Source organism: Sarcophilus harrisii, chromosome 5, assembly GCF_902635505.1.
Source record: "Sarcophilus harrisii chromosome 5, mSarHar1.11, whole genome shotgun sequence".
NCBI lineage: Eukaryota > Metazoa > Chordata > Mammalia > Dasyuromorphia > Dasyuridae > Sarcophilus > Sarcophilus harrisii.
The window spans coordinates 244,075,166-244,097,469 of NC_045430.1; the positions used below are offsets into that span (position 1 = coordinate 244,075,166).

General features: G+C 35.6%; 1 protein-coding gene across 3 annotated transcripts in view; it reads left to right on the forward strand.

The window, feature by feature from the left end:
* The window catches only part of AKAP9 (A-kinase anchoring protein 9), a 170,764-nt gene that overhangs the window by 135,629 nt on the left and 12,831 nt on the right, over nucleotides 1–22,304 (forward strand). For all 3 annotated transcript variants that reach the window (XM_031939997.1, XM_031939998.1, XM_031939999.1), the window contains 13 exons: nucleotides 2,914–3,651; nucleotides 7,781–8,284; nucleotides 8,890–8,953; nucleotides 9,866–9,987; nucleotides 10,902–11,093; nucleotides 11,333–11,521; nucleotides 11,850–11,994; nucleotides 14,581–14,800; nucleotides 16,670–16,820; nucleotides 18,436–19,104; nucleotides 19,388–19,602; nucleotides 19,988–20,096; nucleotides 20,940–21,122. In XM_031939997.1, coding sequence (XP_031795857.1) covers nucleotides 2,914–3,651; nucleotides 7,781–8,284; nucleotides 8,890–8,953; nucleotides 9,866–9,987; nucleotides 10,902–11,093; nucleotides 11,333–11,521; nucleotides 11,850–11,994; nucleotides 14,581–14,800; nucleotides 16,670–16,820; nucleotides 18,436–19,104; nucleotides 19,388–19,602; nucleotides 19,988–20,096; nucleotides 20,940–21,122 — 3,501 coding nt within the window. The remainder of the gene's footprint in view (nucleotides 1–2,913; nucleotides 3,652–7,780; nucleotides 8,285–8,889; nucleotides 8,954–9,865; nucleotides 9,988–10,901; nucleotides 11,094–11,332; nucleotides 11,522–11,849; nucleotides 11,995–14,580; nucleotides 14,801–16,669; nucleotides 16,821–18,435; nucleotides 19,105–19,387; nucleotides 19,603–19,987; nucleotides 20,097–20,939; nucleotides 21,123–22,304) is intronic.

A 22,304-nucleotide genomic window follows, 5' to 3' on the forward strand; every position in this document is an offset into this window, starting at 1 on the left:
AAAATATACCTACATATCACAGACTGGTATGGGCTTAGCTCTTGGTGCCATCTTCTGGATCCTGTTTTTATTTTAGCATTTAATATTTAAAATTCAATTCAGCAAACATTTTAAAAGGTATGCTATGTGATGAAGAGAAATTGGAGAAATTAGAATAGTTAGTGAGGAAACAAAGCTATCACTCTGCTTATGAGATGATGGTATAATTATTAGAGAATTGGCTAAAAAACTAGTTGAAATAATTAAGAATTTTAGCAAAGTCACAGGATATAAAATAAGCCCACATAAATCAGCATTTCTATATATTGCCACATCCTGACACAAGGGATAGAAATTACATTTAAAGTGACTGTGCCTAAGGTCACTGGCCGGAGGTCACTTCCCTAGGCCTGCAGTCTGGCCTGGTTTCCTTGCCTCCCCCCCCCCCCCCACACACACACACACACCTCCTGGTGCATCTCAAGGGGCAGCCCCAGGCGGGCAGAGGAGCCATGAGGGAGTCGGGGACAGCACATGGGCCCAAGGTGCCATGAGGAGGATTTTGAGGAAACAGAGGGGCAACTTCAACATAATGGGGAAAGAAATCCATTTGGTGAGATGGTGGCAGCCATCTTCTTATCTGAAACGTCCCTCAGGAGGATTTAACTCAATGGAATTTGCAATCAGATGTCTTCATCCCTAAAAGTAAAAACCTCCCACCTGGAAGGGAAAGTGCAGCAGGTGGTAAGCTGAAAAAGTTATTTGGCAATCCCAATAGAACAAATGATAGAACTTAACTTGTCAGAGAACACTCAGGAAAGATCACAGGGATGTTTCAGTTCTGGGGCTACCTTCATGATGAATCAGTAACTGTAGAGAATAGGGATTTCCAAAAATCTTCAACGGAAACTGGCTTTTATGTTAATAATATCCTCTAAGACTCTTTGTTCTGGGTGTTGACACACAAGCTGGTTCTTAGCCTGGAATGTAGCAGATGCTATTAAGTCTCAGCTGGCCTTATGCTGATGGAGACTTTTGTAAAGATGGAAGTGAACCTCAGAGTACCTCATATCTAACTGTAGAAATCAAACTTTATCTACTTCAAATTAGAATACAAAATATGGGAACAGCAGAATAAAAGAAATCTTGCTGATAAAAATGATTTATCAGAAAATGACAAACCCAGGAACTGTATGAACACAACTACAATACACTTCTCATACAAATAAAGTCAGATCCAAACAGTTGGAAAAATATTAATTGCTTATGTGTAGACTGAGCTAATTATGATAAAAATGAAAATTCTGCCTAAATTAATCCACTTATTCAATGCCATAACAAACAACCAAAAACTTATTTTATAGAGTTAGGGAAAAAAATAATAACAAAATTCATGTGGAAGAACAAAAGGTAATGAATTTCAAGGTAATCAATGAAAAAAGAATGTAAAGGAAAGATGACCTTGCCATACCAGATCTCAAACTGTTTTATAAAATGGTAATCATCAAAACAACCTGACACTGGTTAAAAAATAGAGTGGTGGTAGATCAGTGGACTAGATTAAGTCCACAGATTATTTTTGTAAATAGTAATTTAGATAGATAAATCCAAAAACCCAAGCTTTGGGGACAAAAATTCATTCTTTGACAACTGCTGTAAAAGTAGAAAACAGTTTGGCAGGACTAGTTACAGGCCAACGTCTCACGTTATATACTAGGATAAGGTCAAAATGGTTACATGATCTAGACATTAAGAGTGATAACCATAAGCAAATTAGGACAGCATAGAATAATTTAAAAATCTATAGATAAGGGAAGAATTTGGGACCAAACAAGATATAGAGAAGACTAAAAAATATAAAATGAATAATTTTGATCATATAAAATTTAAAAGATTTTGTACAAACAAAACCAGAATTAGAAAGAATTGGATGAGGGGATTTTACACTAAGGATCACTGATAACTCATTTCTCCAATATATAGAGAACTGAGTCAAATTTATAAAAATATAAGTCATCCCCCCAATTGATAAGTAAGTGGTCAAAGCATATGAAAAGGCAATTTTAAGACAAAAAAAAATTAAAGTTTTCTATAGTCATATACTCTAAATCACTATTGATTAGAAAAATGCAAATTAAAACAACTTTGAGTCATCACTTCACACCAATCAAGTTGGCTGATCATACCATTTGGCCCAGCAAAACCACTATTAGGTCCATATCCTCTCCCAAAAGTTTTTGTTAATTAAAAAAATAGAGAGGAAATGGACCTATTTGCACGAAAATATCTATAACTGTTCTTTTTTGTGGTGACTGGGGATTGGAAATTGAGGGGATAACGATCAATTGGGAATGACTGAACAAGTTGTGAAGTATGATTATTATCGAATGGTATTGTGCTGTCAGAAATTATGAGCAGGCCAATTTCAGAAAAACCTGGAAAGATTTACATGAACTGATGAAAAGTGAAGTGAGCAGTACCAGGAGGACATTGTACACAGTAACACCAGTTTTGAACAATGAACAATTGTGTTTGACTTAGATATTCTCAGCAATACAGTGATTTGAGACAATTCCAAAGAACTCATGATGAAAAATGCTATTTGCCTCCAGAGAAAGAATTGATGAACTCTAAATACAATAGATAGGAGTTTGTGTTCAATTTGGGAATATAATTTCTTAGCTGAGTTTATTTTGGCAATTTTAGCTATATTTAATCAAATTATGTTGGATTTGGTAATGCTTTCTATGTGATTCCAGTTTTTAATGTGATGAATAAGAAAGTAGTTTGTATCAAAATCAACAAGATATGATATAGTTAAGAAATTCAACATTTTTTGAGTGCCCAGTTTTGGTACAAAATGACATGAAATGGATAAAATGTAACTGTATCTTTTGACAGTTTGTTAAAAAAAATGTTTTCATTAACTTGTAGGTCATTGAAGAAAAAAATCAGCTGATACGGTATCTGGAATCTCAGCTAGAGTGTCTTAAGAGTGACCAAGAACGTGTAAAGAAAAATAGTGAAGAAGAAATAGAACAGCTCAATGAAGTAATTGAAAAACTTCAACAGGAATTGTCAAGTATCGAACAGAAGGCACCAGTGGACTTCCCTTTGCTCCCAGAGGAGTCCGACAGCCTGAAACAGCAGCTGGAGTCTCTGCAGGCCGAAAAGCTGGCTTTGGAGCAGCAGGTGGAGAGAGCCTGCGAAGAGCTGGCCCTTGCCCAGTCTGCCCTGGCGGAGACCCGCTCCCAAGCGGAGCAGGCCTGGGCACGGCCCAGAAGCTCCACAGGCCCCAGGGAAGGCCTGGCAGCAGCTTTGGAGCTCCGGCCCCTGGGAGGACAGAGTGAGGATGGGACCCGGAAACTGGAGCTGGCGCTGCAGGAGAAAGAGGCAGAGATCTCCCGGTGCCAGCAGCAGCTGGAGGCCATGGAAGAGCAGGCCCAGGCCCAGAGGGAAGCACTGGAGAGGGAGCTCGAAGAGAGGCTGGCCACTCTCGTGGTGAGCCAGGCCCAGCTCGGAGCGGTGCAGGAGTATGTGGCCGCCGGACTGTCTGGGCAGCAAGGCCCCGTGCCTGCAACGAGGGACGCGGAGCAGGCAGAAGCTGCCGAGAGAAATACTCTGGAAGAAGACGAGAAGGAAGAGGAAGGGAAAGACAAAGGAGTGATGGAGGTCAGTTTAGGTCAATAGTTCACCCAAAAATTACTCGTACTTTAAAATCATAGAATGAATCACAGAGTGATTTTGAGCTGAAAAAGACCTTCAAGGTTTTCCCATTCAGCTTGCTCTCACTCATTTTACAGAGGAGGAAACTGAGGCACAAAGGAGTTATTGGTAGAGGCAAAGCTCACACTGGTTTCTTGACTCCCGAGTTTCATGAACTTTCTAATATTAATTAGTAATTGTATAAAGTTTTATTAAAACTTAACTCACATAGTCTAGTGTATGTTCCACAATATGCAGTTTATGCCTTTTCTCTGAAGTGGTGAAAAGAGCACAGGTCCTAAGTTAGAAGGCCTGTGTTTGACCCTTCGTGGGTGTGTAGGCAATCTCACTTGTCTATCAAATGGGAAGAGAAATAGTTGCTAGCATGATGAAAGCATACCTTAAAGCATTTCACAAATGTACATTATTTTTTAATAATACCCTGTTGCTGAGGTTCCTTCAAGCTCTAAAATTCTATGATTTTGTTATTATAATTGGAATTAGTCAACAATTTGTGAAGTTTCCATTGTGTGGGAAAAAAATTTATTCTGTATTAATTAGGTCATTGCAACCTTACCAAAAATTGGATACAGAATTTTCATTTCTAAACTACAGATGTTCTCTAACTTTCTTTGTTTTCTTTTCTCTCTCTCTCTCTCTCTCTCTCTCTCTCTCTCTCTCTCTCTTTCTTTCTCTCTTTTTGAGAGGTATTTGGGGTTATGCAACTTGCCGAGATTCACAAAATTTATATATCTGGAGGCTGGATTTTAACTCTGTTGTCCTGACTTTAGCACTGGCACTTTATCCACTGTGCCATCCAACTGCCCCTTTTCCAACTTTCAAGTCCAAAGAATGGCATCTTATAATGAGCACAGAGCTGGATTAGGAGTCAGGAAGACTCGTGAGTCTCTGAGGATTCCAAGCAAATTAGTTAGCTTCTTGAGGCCTCAGTTTCCTCGTCTGTAATATGACAACAGTCCCAGTAATGTCTTCCTTCAGTCTTTCAATTAATTAGTCAACTAATATTTATTGTCTGTGGTGGGCCAGGCTCTCTGCTTAAGTTCCAGGATTGCAAAGAAAGGCAATAAATAGCTCTTGCTCTCCCAGAGCTCACAGGGGACAACACACGGACAAATAAGCTGAGTGAAGGACAAAGTGAAGAGCGAGCAGCTCAGATGGTGGGATTTCAGCTGATACATAAAAGGAAGCCCAAGGAGGAAATTGGGGCGGGGGGAAGGGGGAGGGCTGGTGGTGTTCCTGGAATAGGGAATAGCCAGGGAGAATGTATATTTTGGGGGGAAGATAAGGGGGGAGGGGGGATGATGAGAGCTTTGAACCTCATTCATTTAGTGTCTTGAATCCTGGAAGCACTGGAGTTTATTGAATGGAGTAGTAAAATAGTCAGATCTGAACTTCCTCAAGATCACTTTGCTCAGATAAAAACCTCTCGTAGTTGTCATTATGTAACTTGGAATGCCTTTTTCTATTGACATGTTATATACAATTATTACTCTCAGGATGGACACCTCACAAAGTTCATTCAACTCATTGATCTGAACTCTAGCTAGACTATTGTGTCCAACTGTGGCTTCTTTGGCAGAGGGAGCTCTAGGTCACTGTCCATTGTCAGTCATTCTGAGGGTTAGGGCCTGAGAGCTGCCTGATCAGTGAGAGATTCTGGGTCCCCTCCATAATGGCCACTGCCTGTTCTAAAACATATCATTGTACCTGCAGAACCATAAGATGACTTTTCCCCACAGCATCTATGTAGAATAAGAGATAGTTGCACTGGGGACAAGCTCTCCTGATAGCCAAGATGGATCCTTCAACTGCCCGGCTGCGGGATCCCTCAGGGCAGTGCTTCCTCCCTGCCAGTATAAAACCTCAGGGCCACTCTGCGGCCCCCTCACTGGTCATCTGCTGCTCCCACTTTCCACAGTTCCTCCTTTGCCAGCTCACAGTGGCTCCCCAAAGTGAGCATAGCCTTTTCTAGCTTTTTTAAAAGGGTTATTTGGGGGGTTGTTGGTGTGTTATTTTTTCTTTCTATTAGTAGTAACAATTGGAAACAGGATGTTACTTCTGTCTTTTCCCCTCCTCAACTATCTCTTGTTCTACATAGACCCTGTGGGGAAAGTCACCATTTGGTACTTATGAGTTGATTGAATTATAATGGACTGAAGTAAGATTGAGAGACTTCTTTGAGGAGTCAGTCAATAAACATTTATTAGGCCTCGATTATGGTGAGCTAAAGGCTGGAGATGCTGCGAAAGGCACGCCGGCCCCTGCCTTCCAGGAGCTCACCATCTAATGCGGGATGAGGGTACCAGCCGCAGGACCAACAATGACGCCCTGCAGCCAGGAAACATGACAAGGAGGTGAGAGGTTCAGAGGCATTTTGTGTTGAAGAATGATAAGCTTCTGGGTATGTCATGAATTCCAGGAAAGCAGACAGGTGTGGAATGAGGAGGTGAATTCCCAGAGAGCCCTCCCAGGGGTACTGAAGAGATGGGAATGTCAAGGGTCAATTCCATCTGACATAAAATTGGTGGCAGGAGGACATGAAAGGGTATGGACAGACAAAGATCTGGTTATATTCTGTTCCTATTAATAAATATGATTAACATGTATCATTTCACTTCATACTTAACTTTCCTAGTTCATAGACGCACCATTTCATCTTAATGCATTTCAAGATAGAATTTATTAGTGACCCATTTAATATATGAATGACAGGAAAAGTATCACAATTTTGAAAGATTTAGTAATTGCCAATTTATCCAAGACTTGAGATGCAGAGTTTCCCTCAGGGGAAGTAGACTCTGGAGCAAGTTTGATAGCTTCCCATCTGGCAAGTTTTCACTTAAACTAACAAGTATGATTTTATCTGAAGATGTGGAGATTTTCCGGGTAGTGTGGAAAGAACACTGCCTGAAATCAGGCTTCACATCCTATCTGGATGCTAAGCTGACTTAGGGTAAGGGCCTTTACCTCTCTGGACCTCCTCACCTGGAAAATAAGAGGGTTGGATATAAGGGCCCTTTGGGCTCCCTGCTTTCCTCTTAGTATTCTCTGATTCCAGACTGACCAGTTGTTCAAAGACTAAGATAATAAGTTTTATTCTCCATAATATAGTAACCTTTCCTAACATTGTGTTCCTTGACAAGTTATTTCAGTTTTTTTTTAATCATTCAGCTTTATTTTGCTTGTGTATAATACTATATTCATGATATCATTCATTTGAGAGCCACAAAGACAAGTGAAAGTAGAAAAGTCTTTTCTGCTAAACTTGCCATCATTAAAGGAGCCAAAGACCTGACAAATTATAGAGAAAAGGCAGAAAAATTTCAAGAAATATTTGCACAGGAATCAGTGGCATCATCCCTATTACTTGCTTGTTCTAATAGGCTTTCTCTAGTTGGATCAAGCAGGAGCCAGCTGGAAGTTACACAAACTAACTGAAAAATTGTGTGTAGTTTGACTCTCTTTACTATCACCTTTTTGGTCTACATTTCATGGAAGTCTCTTTTTGCTGGAGGAAAAAAGTCCATAATCAGTCATTTGATAGCTATATGTTCAGGTGGCTTAATAGGTCAGTGATCATAGCCCCAGGTTTGAAATTAGGACCTAGGTTTAAAACATGCTTCAAACAGTGACTCTGGGACCCTCAGTAATTTCCTCATCTATAAAGTGAGGATAATAATAATAGCATCTGCCTCAATAGAGTTGATGAAAGTTTCCAACATATGTAATGTATCTTACAAACCTTAAAGTGCTCTATAAGTAACTCATCAATATTTTCATCATTGCATATGGGCTGATATGGGTTACAGTGGTACAGGCAAAGTTAAGATATAAACATGCTTGACTAAGGAGATATTTTACAACAGGACTCAGTTTGTGATATTCGGTCCTCTAATTTGTGAACTTCTTCACGTGATTTTTTTCCTTTTACCTTAGTAAAGATCAATTTATATCATCATGATTTATTAAGATAAAATTCTTCATTATGAAAATGTTTCCAACTATCTTGTATTTGTTGCTAAAAAAAAAAAATACATTATAAAGAAGTTCCCTTACTCCATCCTTCCTATTTTAGATAAGAGACACCAGTGGAGCATTTCAGGAAGAACTAAGCCAAATTAAGCACCAGCTCATGGAAGCCGAAAAAAAACTTGAATATTATTCAAAAAAAGAAAGTGAAGTCACAGTATTAGAAAGAAAAAAGTCCTCGTGTGACTTTGGACAGTTTTTTGCTGAAAGAGATTCTCCCTTTATTGGTAAAAACTCCTCGTCCCAAACAGACCAAATCCTCCAGGTCAGTAGCGGCAATCAGACCCTGCCAGTTCTTGTTAAAAACGCAGGAATCCAAAGTGATTTACAGAGCAGTTGTTCATCAGGAGACATCACTGAAATAATCAGACAGTTCACTGAAAAGATTGACCAAATGCAGGAGCTACATGCTGCTGAGATCTTGGATATGGAAGCCCGGCATATCACAGAGGCGGAGAACTTGAAGAGGGAGCAGTTTGTGGCTGTCCAGCTATTGACCGAGGAATGTAACACCCTCAAAGCCGTGATCCAGTGCCTGCGAGCCAAGGAGGTAGGGGCCTTTTAAACTCTGGCTTAGCCCTCACTGTGCTCGGGGTCAGGTTGGAGCTTTACAGCAAACTATCCAGGTTACTTCTGTAATGGTTATTTAAAAAAGAAATTGAAGTGGATAAGAAGCTGAAAACCAACCCACACTTAGTTTATTTATCACAAAAAGGGACAGAAATGGATTCCTGATCTCGTCAGAGAAGAACCCAGAGCATTCACTGTAGAGCTGGGTGGCAGAGGGCTGGACTAGAAGGCAGGAAGAACTCAGTTTTCCTCCTGCCTCAGATCTTACTAGCAATGGGATGGACCTCAGTCAAGTCACTTAACATGTCTGCCTCATCTGTCAGATGGTGATAATATAGAGCCTGGTTAACAGAGTGATTGTGAGAGTCATATGAGAAATTAAAAAGCACTTTGTAAGCCTTACAACCATATTGAGAGAGAGAGATCAACATATATACATACACACCTATACCTGTTATTATATATTAATATATATCATATTTTTATATATTTAATAAGACATATATGTCTTATTATATATTTTTTTTTATTATATATTATAACCTAGAAGAAGGTAATACCGCTTCTTTGTTCTGTCCAATATAGGGAGTTTCAGTCCCTGGATCAACACACTCTGACTCATATCAAAGTAGAGAAATGTGTTCCAGTGGTAAGTCATGATAGAATATTTTGTTATTGTTGCATTTTCTATAACTTTTTTTTTTTTTTTTTTTACCTGGAGTTTTGGGCTTGATGTTTTTTTTTTTTTTTTTTTTTTTTTTTTATTTAATAGCCTTTAATTTACAGGATATATACATGGGTAACTTTACAGCATTAACAATTGCCAAACCTCTTGTTCCAATTTTTCACCTTCTTACCCTCTACCCTCCCTAAATGGCAGGATGACCAGTAGATGTTAAATATATTAAAATATAACTTAGATACACAATAAGTATACATGACCAAAACATTATTTTGCTGTACAAAAAGAATCAGACTCTGAATTATTGTACAATTAGCTTGTGAAGGAAATCAAAGATGCAGGTGTGCATAAATATAGGGACTGGGAATTCAATGTAATGGTTTTTAGTCATCTCCCAGAGTTCTTTTTCTGGGTATAGCTAGTTCAGTTCATTACTGCTCCATTAGAAATGATTTGGTTGATCTCGCTGCTGAGGATGGCCTGATCCATCAGGACTGGTCATCATCTAGTATTGTTGTTGAAGTATATAATGATCTCCTGGTCCTGCTCATTTCACTCTAGCATCAGTTCGTAAGTCTCTCCAGGCCTTTCTGAAATCATCCTGTTGGTCATTTCTTACAGAACAGTAATATTCCATAATTTTCATATACCACAATTTATTCAGCCATTCTCCAACTGATGGACATCCATTCAGTTTCCAGTTTCTAGCCACTACAAAAAGGGCTGCCACAAACATTCGTGCACATACAGGTCCCTTTCCTTTTCTATAACTTCTAAGTCTTTTTTTCTAATATTTGAAAATTTCCTTTCATTTTTATGATTTAGATTAAATTTACAATTATTTTATCTGTATTAAATAACTCTTTTTATTTACTTTAGATTCTGGATCAGACTGGAGTCAAGGTGTCTGTCTTACACAAAACCAGGGATTTGATACAGCATCAGATGGGCCAGGAGAAGAAGGTGAAAGTTCAACAGATTCATTTCCAAAGAAGATAAAGGTATTTTTTTTTTTTTTTTTTTTTTTTTTTGGCAAAAGGTATATTTATTTAGGGAAGAGGTTACAGACAAAGTGAAGGAGGGATACAATAGACATTGGGAATGATAAATACATGAAATAGAGGGAGAGGGCATATGAGAGACAAGTTCCTCAGTGGAACTCACAATTACCCAGTTGAAAAGGCTTACTCCATGAGGTTGGAGTATGTCCTTAGCTGGCAGGCTAAATCCTGAGAGGGAATTAGCACCCTAAAAAGAGTTAGTTAGCTATAAGGAGAAGGGTTGAAAAGCATAGTACAAATAGGGGAGATACCAGCTGGCATGGAGGAAGGGGAAAGACACCATGAAGCAGAGTGCTATGGTGGGCTGACCCAAAGGAAGGTAGCCAAAAATAAAGGTATTAATTAATTGGTATCTTTCAATCAGATTAAATCCTTTCATGAAAGATAGTGGTATGTTAGGAATACAAGTACTACAGAGAGAGCTTATAAAGCATTTTATTTCATTCCCATCTTTTATAAGTAAAGAAATTTAAACTTAGAGAGTTTGAGATTTTTCTCCACCTATCTGGTAACTGTTAAAGCAACAATAAGGATAGTTTTTACAGATGTAAAAACAATATCCTATCTACTTTAAGCCACTGAGCAGCTGCCTAGGCAGGGGCATGCTGTCGAGAAGATAGTCATCTCGCTTCTGGGGCCTTCTATGTGCTGCATTGTCCTTTTTAGAGACCTTGGTGGCTGCCATTTAGCCCCCAGCAAGGAAGATGTGCAGCCCCCTGCTTGATTTTCCCAATCTATGTGTAGAGAGAAATGTCATTTCCGCTGCCTTTTCCTCTAGTTTGACCAATATAACTTTTATTATTCAATCATCCAGTACAAGATCTCATCAGTTTGGTTTTGGGCTTGTTTTACAGGGGTTGCTGAGAGCAGTCCATAACGAGGGCATACAAGTACTCTCTCTCACTGAACCCCCCTATAGTGAAGGAGATGCCAGTTTTGCTCAGCAGGCTTCAGAATTTTGGCTGGAAGAAAGAAAAACTTACCTCAACACAATCTCATCTCTTAAAGATTTAATTACGAAAATGCAGGTGCAAAGGGAAACTGAGGTACTACAAAAAGTGTAATGCAATCATATAAATTTTCAAAATTTAAAAATTTTTTTCAATGAACCCTATTTTCTCAACTAAAATTTGTTCTTTGTGTTGATAAAAGATACTGCGAATTTGATACTTAAGTAATGCAATTTTTACAAGTCCTACTTTAAATGTTTGTTATTTCAAAATTATGAGCATATACATCATTTTTAGAACCATTTGGAAAGTGACATTATTTTACATTCCTTTAGCTTTATGAGAGTTCTCAGTCCCATGAGAATCCTCCAGATTGGCGAGGTGAATTTCTACACGCCTTTCAGCAAGTCTTATTAAAGGAACGCAACATTCTGCTAGCTATGTGTAAGACTGATCTTACAGCTCTGGGTACTCGAGATGCCCTTGGATTGCTGAACCAGTTGGAGCAGAGATTACAAGAACAGGTACTGAAAGAAAATTTCAAAAGACACTGATTTCCATAAGAATATTAAGAAACACTCATATGTGAGAGGGGAAATACACCGTAAACCCAGTCCCAAATTTTTTAGTATTATTTGTTAGTTCTTTGTGCTCTCTTACTGAATAACAAGCTTATGCACTAGTTTTGTGGTTTTTCAATTCAACATTTAAACTAATATTAAGCATACACATTATAGAAAACACTGCTAGGTAATAAGAGAAAAAACACTGGAAAAATAACATGCAGTCCCTTCCCTTATGGAATTCACTGTTTGAATGTTGCCTACGGATTTTTATATCACTTTGAAATAGGGCATTGAATACCGAGCCGCCATGGAGTACATTCAGAGTGCAGATAGGAGAAGCTTGCTGACTGAGATCCAAACGTTACAGGCTCAAATGAATAGTAAAAAAATGACCATGAAGAGAGAACAAGAGAGTGATTCTCAAAGCCAAGGTATGTTGTAGTATCATGTATGCTTACCTATATGTGTGTGTGTGTGAAAATATACTGATAGTCCTAATTTTACTCTTTTTTTGTGATTACATTTGGCTTCTCCGTAGGCTACTTAACAATCACATGAAAGAAGGATTCTGGGATCTAAATAGCTGTACTTTAAACAAATTTTTCACCCAAGGGTGACATCTAATCTAAATTATGCCATCCTATACATAGTCAGTTGTGCAAATCTTATCCAGTGTGGTTAGAGAGTGTGTGCTACCATTATTGTATAGCATTTCAATTCTTTTGAGACTCACTAAAATGTAATTTAAGTAACATAAAGATAATCCAAATATATTCAGTTAGACTCTATACCTTTCATTTCTAGAGAAAAAAATGAATTGAAGATGATTTAACAATACAATATATTTCATTAGATCAGCAAACATAGTAATGTTGTTGTGTAAATGTATTACATTGTGATTACTCAGTTAATGAAAACTTTTTTATTACTCAAACTTTACTGTTATTCTCATAAAGCTATACAAAACGAAGATCAATTTTTTTGGTAGTATAAATTTTATAGAAATGTTCTGCATAACTTCAAATGTACCTTCTCAATGGGGTAGGAGGTGCTTTCTTTTTCTTTTTTTGAAGGAAGAAAGTCTGGAACTCAAAGTTTTAAAAAAATGTTAAAAAATTGTTTTACTTGTAAGGAAAATAAAAAAATATTTTTTAAAAGACAAAATGAAGATCAAAGTAATATCTATTAGTATTAAAATATTGCATTTTTGCTTATAAAAAATTACCAGTGAATATTTCAATGAAAATGACACTAAACCTACTGAATAAAGTCAATACCTTTCTCTGTTTTGTATCTTATCCATTTTGAGATAATAAATACACAAATTGCCTTCTCCCTATGCTTCTTGATGGCCACGTGAAAGAAGGATTCTGGAATTTAAACAGCTGTTTCTTTAAACAAAGATTTCACCAAGAGGTGATATCTAATCTTAATCATATTACTCTGTACATACTCAGCTGTGCCAGTTTTATCCAGTGTTATTAGAGAGCATGTGCTATCATTGTACAGATTTTCAGATACTCCATTCTTTTTAGAATCACTAAAGATAATACAGATAGATTCATTTAGACTCTATACCCGGGGAAAAAAATTAACTGAAGATGATTTTACAGTATAATTTATTTCATTAGCTCAGTGAGCATAATATTATTTAAATGTACTGGGCTCTACATTTATTGATTTCCATATACTTCAGGTAAAATCGGTGTCTTCTCCTCTGCAGAAAAATAAACATAAAGATTAAGCAGGTGTAACATTACCAAGCTTACCTTCCTAAAGACACAGAGTTTGATAGCATCATAAAAATGGGATTCAATGTTTCAGTAGTAATTCTTGAAACAAATTAAATCATAGATGAAGTCAAGAGAGAATCTTGACTTTCAACTTGACAAGTTGAAAATAATTTGTCATCCTCCTCAGTTTTATCCAATATGATAACAATATCTATATGACTGTGATACAGAATTTATATTTATAGGATATTGAGCCACATCTGTCTGCCACTAAGAATGGACATAAAAGTGATTTTAGTAATTCAGCCAAACAAGTACCTTTTATCTAAACCTAAGTTTAACTGAATGTTGCAAATAATTATGGCTGATTTTATTTTTGAGGTTTTCATTAATGTTCATTAAAATCCCATTATAACACACCATGCCATTACTTAGATGTACATGTGTATCACAGGTCAAATTTTGCTCCCCAAAATATAGACAAACACCTGAGTTTAATATAGAATTAATAGCCTGTAAAGCTAGTGTTGCTTCTGTTTCCTAATATAATTTTTACTAAAGTATTCCACTTAAATTAGGTAGGGATTTAAAAATTTATTTTCTTTTCAGTTTTAATGTCACTCTACAAATTTTTGTGTGTGTTTTGTTTTTTGTTTTTAAAGAAAGTATCGTGAACAAAAGCGCAGATTTGGACTTAACTTCTACAGAATTATAGTAAAGTTCACAGAAACTGTCTACAAAATGGCTGCACAGAAAAGAAAGAAATAGTCGACTAAAACTGAAAATTATAGCGTTAGTTAAATGGATAACTCATGCAAGTACTTTGTATAGATGACTATTTATGGAGTATAAGGGTGAGGATTGTTAGTGTGAGCTAATAAAATTTGTAGGTGACTAGAAAAAATAAAGATTCTTTTGTTCATATTATTATTTGAAACTTTAAAGGATGATATATATTTGAAATATTATATTAAATTAATTTGTATTAATTCTAGGAATCTTTTTATAATTTGTTCTATAACTGTGTAATTTTTATGATGTTTCAGTATAGAATGGGGAACTTGCTTAATGTTTAGTGATAGATTTCACCCAATAATACCAGATCATTATCCTTTTGCATCTGTCTAATAAAGTATTGGAAATGGTACAAAATTTAAATTATAAATAAAAGTATAAAGCTAAAAAAATAAAAAGAGACCAGATCTATAAATCAAATAATACTATGACGTAATTATTCTTAAAAACAAGCAGTTGTATCACAGATATACATGTGTTCTTTTTTAGAATTGTTGGAACACAACATGCAGCAGAAGCAGGTTCAGATCCTGGAGATGCAGGTAGAGCTGAGCACACTGAAGGAGAGAGCCACTGAACTGCAGGATCAGCTCAATTCTGAGAGAGTGAGGGCCGCCGAGCTCCAGGATGAACGGACACAAGCAAAGCTGGAGCTTGAAACAACGCTCAAAGCCCAACACAAGCATCTGAAGGAATTGGAGGCATTCAGGTGTGCCAGGCTACCATGTCAGCTTCCTGTTTGGGGAAGATCTTGTGTTCTAATCCTTTCCGCTTACATTGACATGCACCAGAATTACCTCATTAATCAATAGGGAAGTCTAATGCTGTATAGTCCAAATTTCTTCTGTCTTCATAGAACTTAATTTGGAAATAACATGAAACAAGAAATTTCGAATTTCCTTCCTGAATTTTGACTGTTTCTGTAATTGCATTTGGGAAGACTTAAGAGTGCAGAGCTTTAGAATTGATGGATATCATGTACTGAGAAAGGCAGCAATGAAAAAAAAGAAAGAAGAAAAGATCACAACTGAAATAGAACTTCTATAGGCTTCTGTAAGCTAGCTAATGTAGCTCTTAAGGGTTTTCCTAATCCTGAATCCAGGAATTTTTTTTAGCCCCAGGTTCATACATTAATATGATATTAGGAAAGCTATTTAATTTTGGTCTTTATATTAACTTAAGGTAATAATTATGGGATGAATTCATTAGTACGATTGGGGATTAGTTAGTATGTGTACATTTAAAAAAGTAACATTTTATATAAAGAATAAACATTTTTGTAAATTTCACTGAAGTTTGGATCCCTAAAAAAAAAACACCTCATTTATTATTTTGAAAAATGATACAGAAAAATAATACAGATAACTATATAATGGTTTTTTACCATACTCAGGGGAAAACTATGTATTTGCAACTGTACGAAGTTGTACTTTTAATTAAAGAAATGTGTAAATTTTCATTAAATATTGTATTGTCTGCTTTAATAAAGGATAGCTTTGTTAATATTTATTAGTATTTATTAATAGTAAATATTAATATTTAATACTAGTTAACTACTATTGCTCCTGGAATAGGTTAACTTGAAACTTAATAATCATTTATTAGATGTCTTTATGCACTAGGCACTGTTCTAGGTGCTGGGGATGCATATAAAATAGTCTCTGCCCTTAAAAGAGTTCACATTCCATCAGGAGAAACCACATGTCCTCATATAGTTCAGTATACTATACTATACTATAGTGAACATATATAGAACATATGTTCACTAACATCTGAACATAGTGAAGCTACTGAGATCAAAACAATCCTCACCCTTATACTCCATAAATAGTCATCTATACAAAGTACTTGCATGAGTTATCCATTTAACTAATGCTACAATTTTCAGTTTTAGTCGACTATTTCTTACTTTTCTGTGCAGCCATTTTGTAGACAGTTTCTGTGAATTTTACTATAATTCTGTAGAAGTTAAGTCCAAATCTGCGCTTTTGTTCATGATACTTTCTTTAAAAACAAAAAACAAAACACACACAAAAATTTGTAGAGTGACATTAAAACTGAAAAGAAAATGAATTTTTAAATCCCTACCTAATCTATATATCTATATATCTATAGATATAGTTATATCTATGTATAGATAGAATTATACTATCTGATATACTATATTGATATAGTGTGTGCAAAATAGACCCTAAGAAGGAAGAGATTCTAGCAATCAAGTAGATCAGAAAAGGCCTCTTGCAAGAATTGGCTCTTAGACTGTGCTTTGAAGGCAGATTGCATTTCTGCAGAGAAGAGAAGAGGGAGTTCACTCCAATTATGGGAAATGTCCTACACAAGAGAAGAATAACATGGATATGCTTAAAATAAGGCACAAGTTATGTGTACTCAAGAATCTCTTATATGATTAGATTATTGAATTAATCATTTAATTTTAAATTAATAAATATGATTAGGTTGTTAAATGGGGCATATTTAGCTTTTATGATAAGCCCCAATCCAGCTGCAGCTTTTCAGTGGAGAATGCTTCTTGATATGAAATGCTGTTTTTAAAAGATCATTTCTGTCTCTATTTTAGGATGGAAGTCAAAGAAAAAACAGATAAAGTACATTTGTTAAATGATATGTTAGCCAATGAACAGAAAAAAACACGAGAGCTTCAGTGGGCTTTGGAGAAGGAAAAAGCCAAGTTGGAACGTAGTGAAGAAAGAGAAAGAGAAGAACTTGAGGTATGATCACCTTTTTCTTTAAATGACCCTGAACAATTTTTTTTGATGGTTGTTTTTGTTTTTGTTTTTTTGCTGAGGCAATTGGGGTTAAATGATTTACTCAGAGTCACTCAGCTAGTAAGTGTTAAGTGTCTGAGGCTAGATTTGAACTCAGGTCCTCTTGGCTTCAGGGCTGGTGTTCTATCCACTGTGCCATCTAGTTGCCCCAAAGGTATTTTTTAAAATAAGTTTTAATTGATTTAGTTTGGGATAGTCTGGTTTTTTTTCACATTAAATCCTTGGATTCCCTCAGCAACTTACTTTCTACTTGAAAAGAACCATCTTACATAGAAAATACTATTTTCAAAGAGGAAAAATCAGTATAATTGATTAATACATTGAAAAAAACTGCAAAGTTCAACACTTGAGGACCTCCCACCTCTGCAAAATAGTGGAGTAGAAGTCTTTTCTTACAGCTTGTCTTTTAAACCATGCTTTTCTTTATAATTTTGCAACATTCATTTCTGATTTTTTGTGCATGTGATCTTTCCTTTCACATTGTTGCAGATATTGTATATATTGTTTTCTTGGTTTTGTTTAAGAAGCTTTTTTTAAAAAAAAGTTTGGAATTTCCTTTTTTTGGAACATGCCATCCAAGACTATATTTGTGAGACACAATAGGTTGAGCAACATCCAGTATATTGACTTATTATTTTATCAAAACTATATACCATCAAAAAAAAAAAAAAGTAAAACATTTTAGTTTTACATCTGATAAGTTATATAATCATTCTTGAATCAAGTTAATCATGAATGATATGCTTCAGGTGGCTGAGTGGAATCTGACATTGATACTAGTTGGAAATAATCAGCCTTATCATGATCATGTCCAGGCCAAAAATAGAAATTATACTATCTGATATCCTAAGATAGTGTTAGCATATCCACATACATCCATCACTTAAAAAGAGGTATGAAAATTATCTTAGTAATACAAAATTCTATTATACTTATTTAGAAGTTTTTGAAAAACCATCATACCCAGCACTGGGAATGTAGAGCCAATGGCACTGCCATGGGACTATCTTCCAATGGTGCTGGCCCCAGTTGTGTCCACCAGGATTCTAATTAGCAGAGGACCCTGAAACCTCAGCTCTGGCACTGTGTCTAAAGATCCAGCCTGCAGCTGAACCTTCTTTATGTGTTCTCTCTCCCTATCTGAGTACAAGCTCCTGGAGAGCAAGGACTACTTCACTTTTCTGTTCTTAGTCTGTTTTTATTCCCAGCACCTCCTTACCATAGGGTTTGGCATGTGGTAAACATTTACTAAGAGCTTTTCCATTCCATTCTTAGGGGGGAAAGGTAATATATTCATTTTAACTTCATATTTCCTCCTCTTAAGAAGGATAAAAATAATGTTCTCAAAAGAATTCTATCTCACCAATTTTTTAACATATATTCTTTGACTTTGAAAAATGATTTATTAGTTCCATGGGGTGAATCATTTTTACTTTTGATTACACTGTCAGGATTAACACTGATGATCACAGTATCCTAAAAAAAATGTTACTAGTATGTATCAGAAATTAGTTAATAATAATATCATGTTCCTTCATTTTATTTTATTACTCACAAGGACCTAAAATATTCACTGGAAGGTCAGAAACAAAGAAATGTTCAATTAAACCAACTTTTGGAAGAACAGAAACAACTCCTGAGTGATTTGCAACAGAAAATAGTTTCCCAGGGCACTCTGTATGATGCCCAGATAGCAGAAGAGCGAAGTCAAAAGTCAGAGCTTCAAGGACTACTTGAATCAGAGAAAGTTCGAGTCCTGGAAATGCAAGAGACCCTTGAAAGGGAAAGAGAATTACATGCCCAGCTTCAGGCTCGTGATGACCATGAGCAGGATAAGGTGTCCATGGCAGAGGAAGAAGTGCTCAGAGAGCTACAAAAACAATTGTATGAAAAACACAACCGCATAGTAGAGCTGGTCAGTGCAATTGAAAAATATAAGCTGGACTCTTTGCAAATGAGACAGCAGGTGGAAAAAGATAGACAAATCCATAGGAAGACATTGCTCACGGAACAACAGGCCAACACTGAAAGACTGAAAAAGATACATGAGCTACAGTCAAAAATGGAAGATCTCCAATGGCAACTGGAAGAGAAAAGGCAACAAATTTATAAATTAGAACTTGAAAGGAAGAGATCTCAAGAAATTATACTGGAGCTTCAGAAACAAAAAAGAGAAAAAGAAGAAAAAATTGAAACTGGGAGAGTATCATATGAGAATTTCAGTGAGGTATAGGTTTTCATTATTTGTAACTTATTTTAAATGGAATGTTTTATGCAGTTCTGTGGTCATAAAATTTGTTTGATTGGATGACAGATAACATCTGAACATAGTGAAGCTACTGAGATCAAGCTGTTTAAATTCTTAATTAGAGCTTTATTTAAAGTAGCAGGGAATTACTTTTGTATTTATTTAAGAAGAAAACTTAAGTGATATACAGTAAATTAATTATTATCTTCTTGGTCCTTTCATTACAGTAAATTAATTTTTATCTTCTTGGTCCTTTCATCAGCCAACCACTTGGGACTCATCCAGTGATCGAACAAGAAATTGGGTTCTCCAGCAGAAAATTGAAGGCACTGAGAAAAAAGAATCCAGTTATCCCCCACTTATTGAGATGAATGGGAATGGAACAACTGAGGATATTCATGAAATAGAGACAATTAGACAGAAACTGAAGCTCATATCATCAAAACTACAGCAACTGGCTCACAAAGCCTCTAGCAGGTTTCATAAATCTTGACTTTCCAAGAAGGGATTTGTAAGCCAGATAAAGTCAGATAATGTTGCTTATTAAGGTCCAACTCATAGGAAATTCACCATTTTTACACTATCACATCTGAATAATGAAATATGTTTTACTCATCCAAAAAAGAATATTTTACAAATTATCCTTTAATAATATCTGATATTTATTTAGGCTTTTAAGGTGTAAAAAAAAAATATAGTACAGCTATAAATAAATCATGAAAAGCTTTAGCTAAGAGGGAAAGTGTGAGAAGGGTAGTATTATATGAAAAAAAGTTTTAGTTTTGGTTGTCATATTTAAAGAGTTTAACCCCCCAAATTAATAGAATTAAACTATGAGGCTTTTTTTTTTTCATTATAACAGGTTACAGTTTGAAGCAGCAGATGATGAAAATTTTATTTGGGTCCAGAAAAGTATTGATCACATTCTTTTACAATTACAAAAGTTTACTGGATCATCCCAGGAAGGGGAGGTGAGAATTTTTTAGCTTTTTACAAAGCCATATGGACTTTAGTTTTGTCAGGAAATTTTAGGAATCTTTTGAAAATAGCAGTGTAATCTGTCCCTGAAAACTTTTACCTTTTAATGTATTTTTAAATACATTACCTCTCATTGTTACTTCTAACAAACAATAGCAAAGATTTTCAGGAGAGACCACTAGTTCCAGGTGTCTTTATTGTAGCCTCCCCCTTTTCTTTCACTGTATGAAACAGAACTGTTCTGTGGCCATTTGCATAAGGCAGAGAATATTCTTTATGCATAGCTCCTTGAATCTCTGCTTCTTATCCTTTGTTTTCCTATTAAGATTGCTTTGGGGAATTTCTTAATGAGTTAATAATGAGTATGTGACGAGAATGGAAATGAAACTTAAAGCCATCTTTTTTGTCATTTGTTATTGAATCATTTAAGAAGTTTAGTTTGAGGATAAGGATGAAAGAAACTAATGTTTAAGGTTTAGAATGTTCTATATTCTATTTGTATCATCTCTCTTCATCATCATGGATAATTGAGAGCAATTCATGTTATTCCTGTATATAAATACATATATACATATATATATATATATATATATATATACACACATATATATGTATGTATAAATATATATTTACATTGCACAATTTCTTCTTTCTCACAAAATATATATCTGGTGGCAGATATATATATATATATATATATATATATATATATATATATATATATATATATATATATATATATATCTTCCCAAGACTGTGATCAAGCATTGTATTTTTGTTACTATTTTAAAATTTTAGTGATCTGATTTCATGTCACTTTTTTTTTCCCTTTCTAGCCTACACTAGTATCACCAGGCATTTCCTGTAGCTCATTGACTGAAAGATTACTCAGACAAAATGCTGAGCTGACAGGACATATCAGCCAGTTGACTGAAGAAAAAAATGATTTGAGAAATGTGATTATGAAGCTGGAAGAGGAGATCAGGTGGTTTCGACAGACAGGATCTTGTGGAGACTATGTATGTCTTTTGTTAGTGTCTTTATTTAGAAACATTCTGAGTTATGTTTCCTAATAGTGTATTAAGAGACTTAACCTTTCTCTTCCTACATCATACTGGTAAGATTTTCTTTTTCCAGATTTACACAGATTTGATCAGTGTAGAGAATTTCCATTGAAAAATTTCTTCAAATCGGTACTATCTCTATAATTTATAGTGCGAAAGACATATCTGGGTTCCTCCTAGAACCTCCATTTTAAGGGGCCCAGATCAGTTAACTAGGGCTTTCTTGTTCTTGGCTGCCTGCAGTGTAGACTTTCTCCACTGTGCTTTCTCTAACCATCCCTCTGCAAAGGATTCCTTGACCCCTCTTTTCAGCTTCCATTTATGGGCTGTTTTTCCTCATTAAAATGCATGTTCCTTGAGGGCAAGAATTAGTTTTCTTTTTGCTTGTCTTTGTATTCCCAATACTTATCATTATGCCTTGGCTGTAGTAAGCACTTAAATAAATGCTGTTTGACTTGATTTCTCTAGGCTATACAGGAGGCAGGCCTCTAACCTAAAGGAACCTAGGTCAGCACTCTATCCTTGGTGTACTTACACACACACACACTCACCATATAGACAAACTTTTATCACATATAAGAAAAAAATTAAACTCCTAAGCAAACTATCTCATAAATCCCAATGAAATTTTTTTAATTGAAAAAAATAGGAAAATAAAATAATAGTTTATACAGTAATATTTTAATCAAAGACAAAAATTGAAAAGTCAACCTGACAAATATTAGAAGCCTTTTGTCTTCGGAGGAGCACCTTTCTAGAGCATAATAGAAAGCCTCCTGAGATTTGGAGTCATTCACATGATTATGAGGTGTATATAAACAGTGAAGGATAGAACCAGTTTAAATAAATTTGACAAGAGATCCAATTAAGCAAAATAACTAAAAGCATTTTTCAGAATAAAAAAGAATATGGACAACCAACAGAAGAAAACTGGAAAAGATCTGCAAAGATTCTTAATACAAACTGCTTTCTGTTATCAAGCAAGGTATAGACATCTCACTTGAGCTTTAGCATCCTAATCCTAAAAGTGCTTGTCAGGGAGGAAGAAATGAGACTAAAAAGAACAAAGATGGAAACAGCAGCTGGATTGAACAAAGTACCTATAGAAAAAAGTACCTCATGCAAGAAGCAAGACCG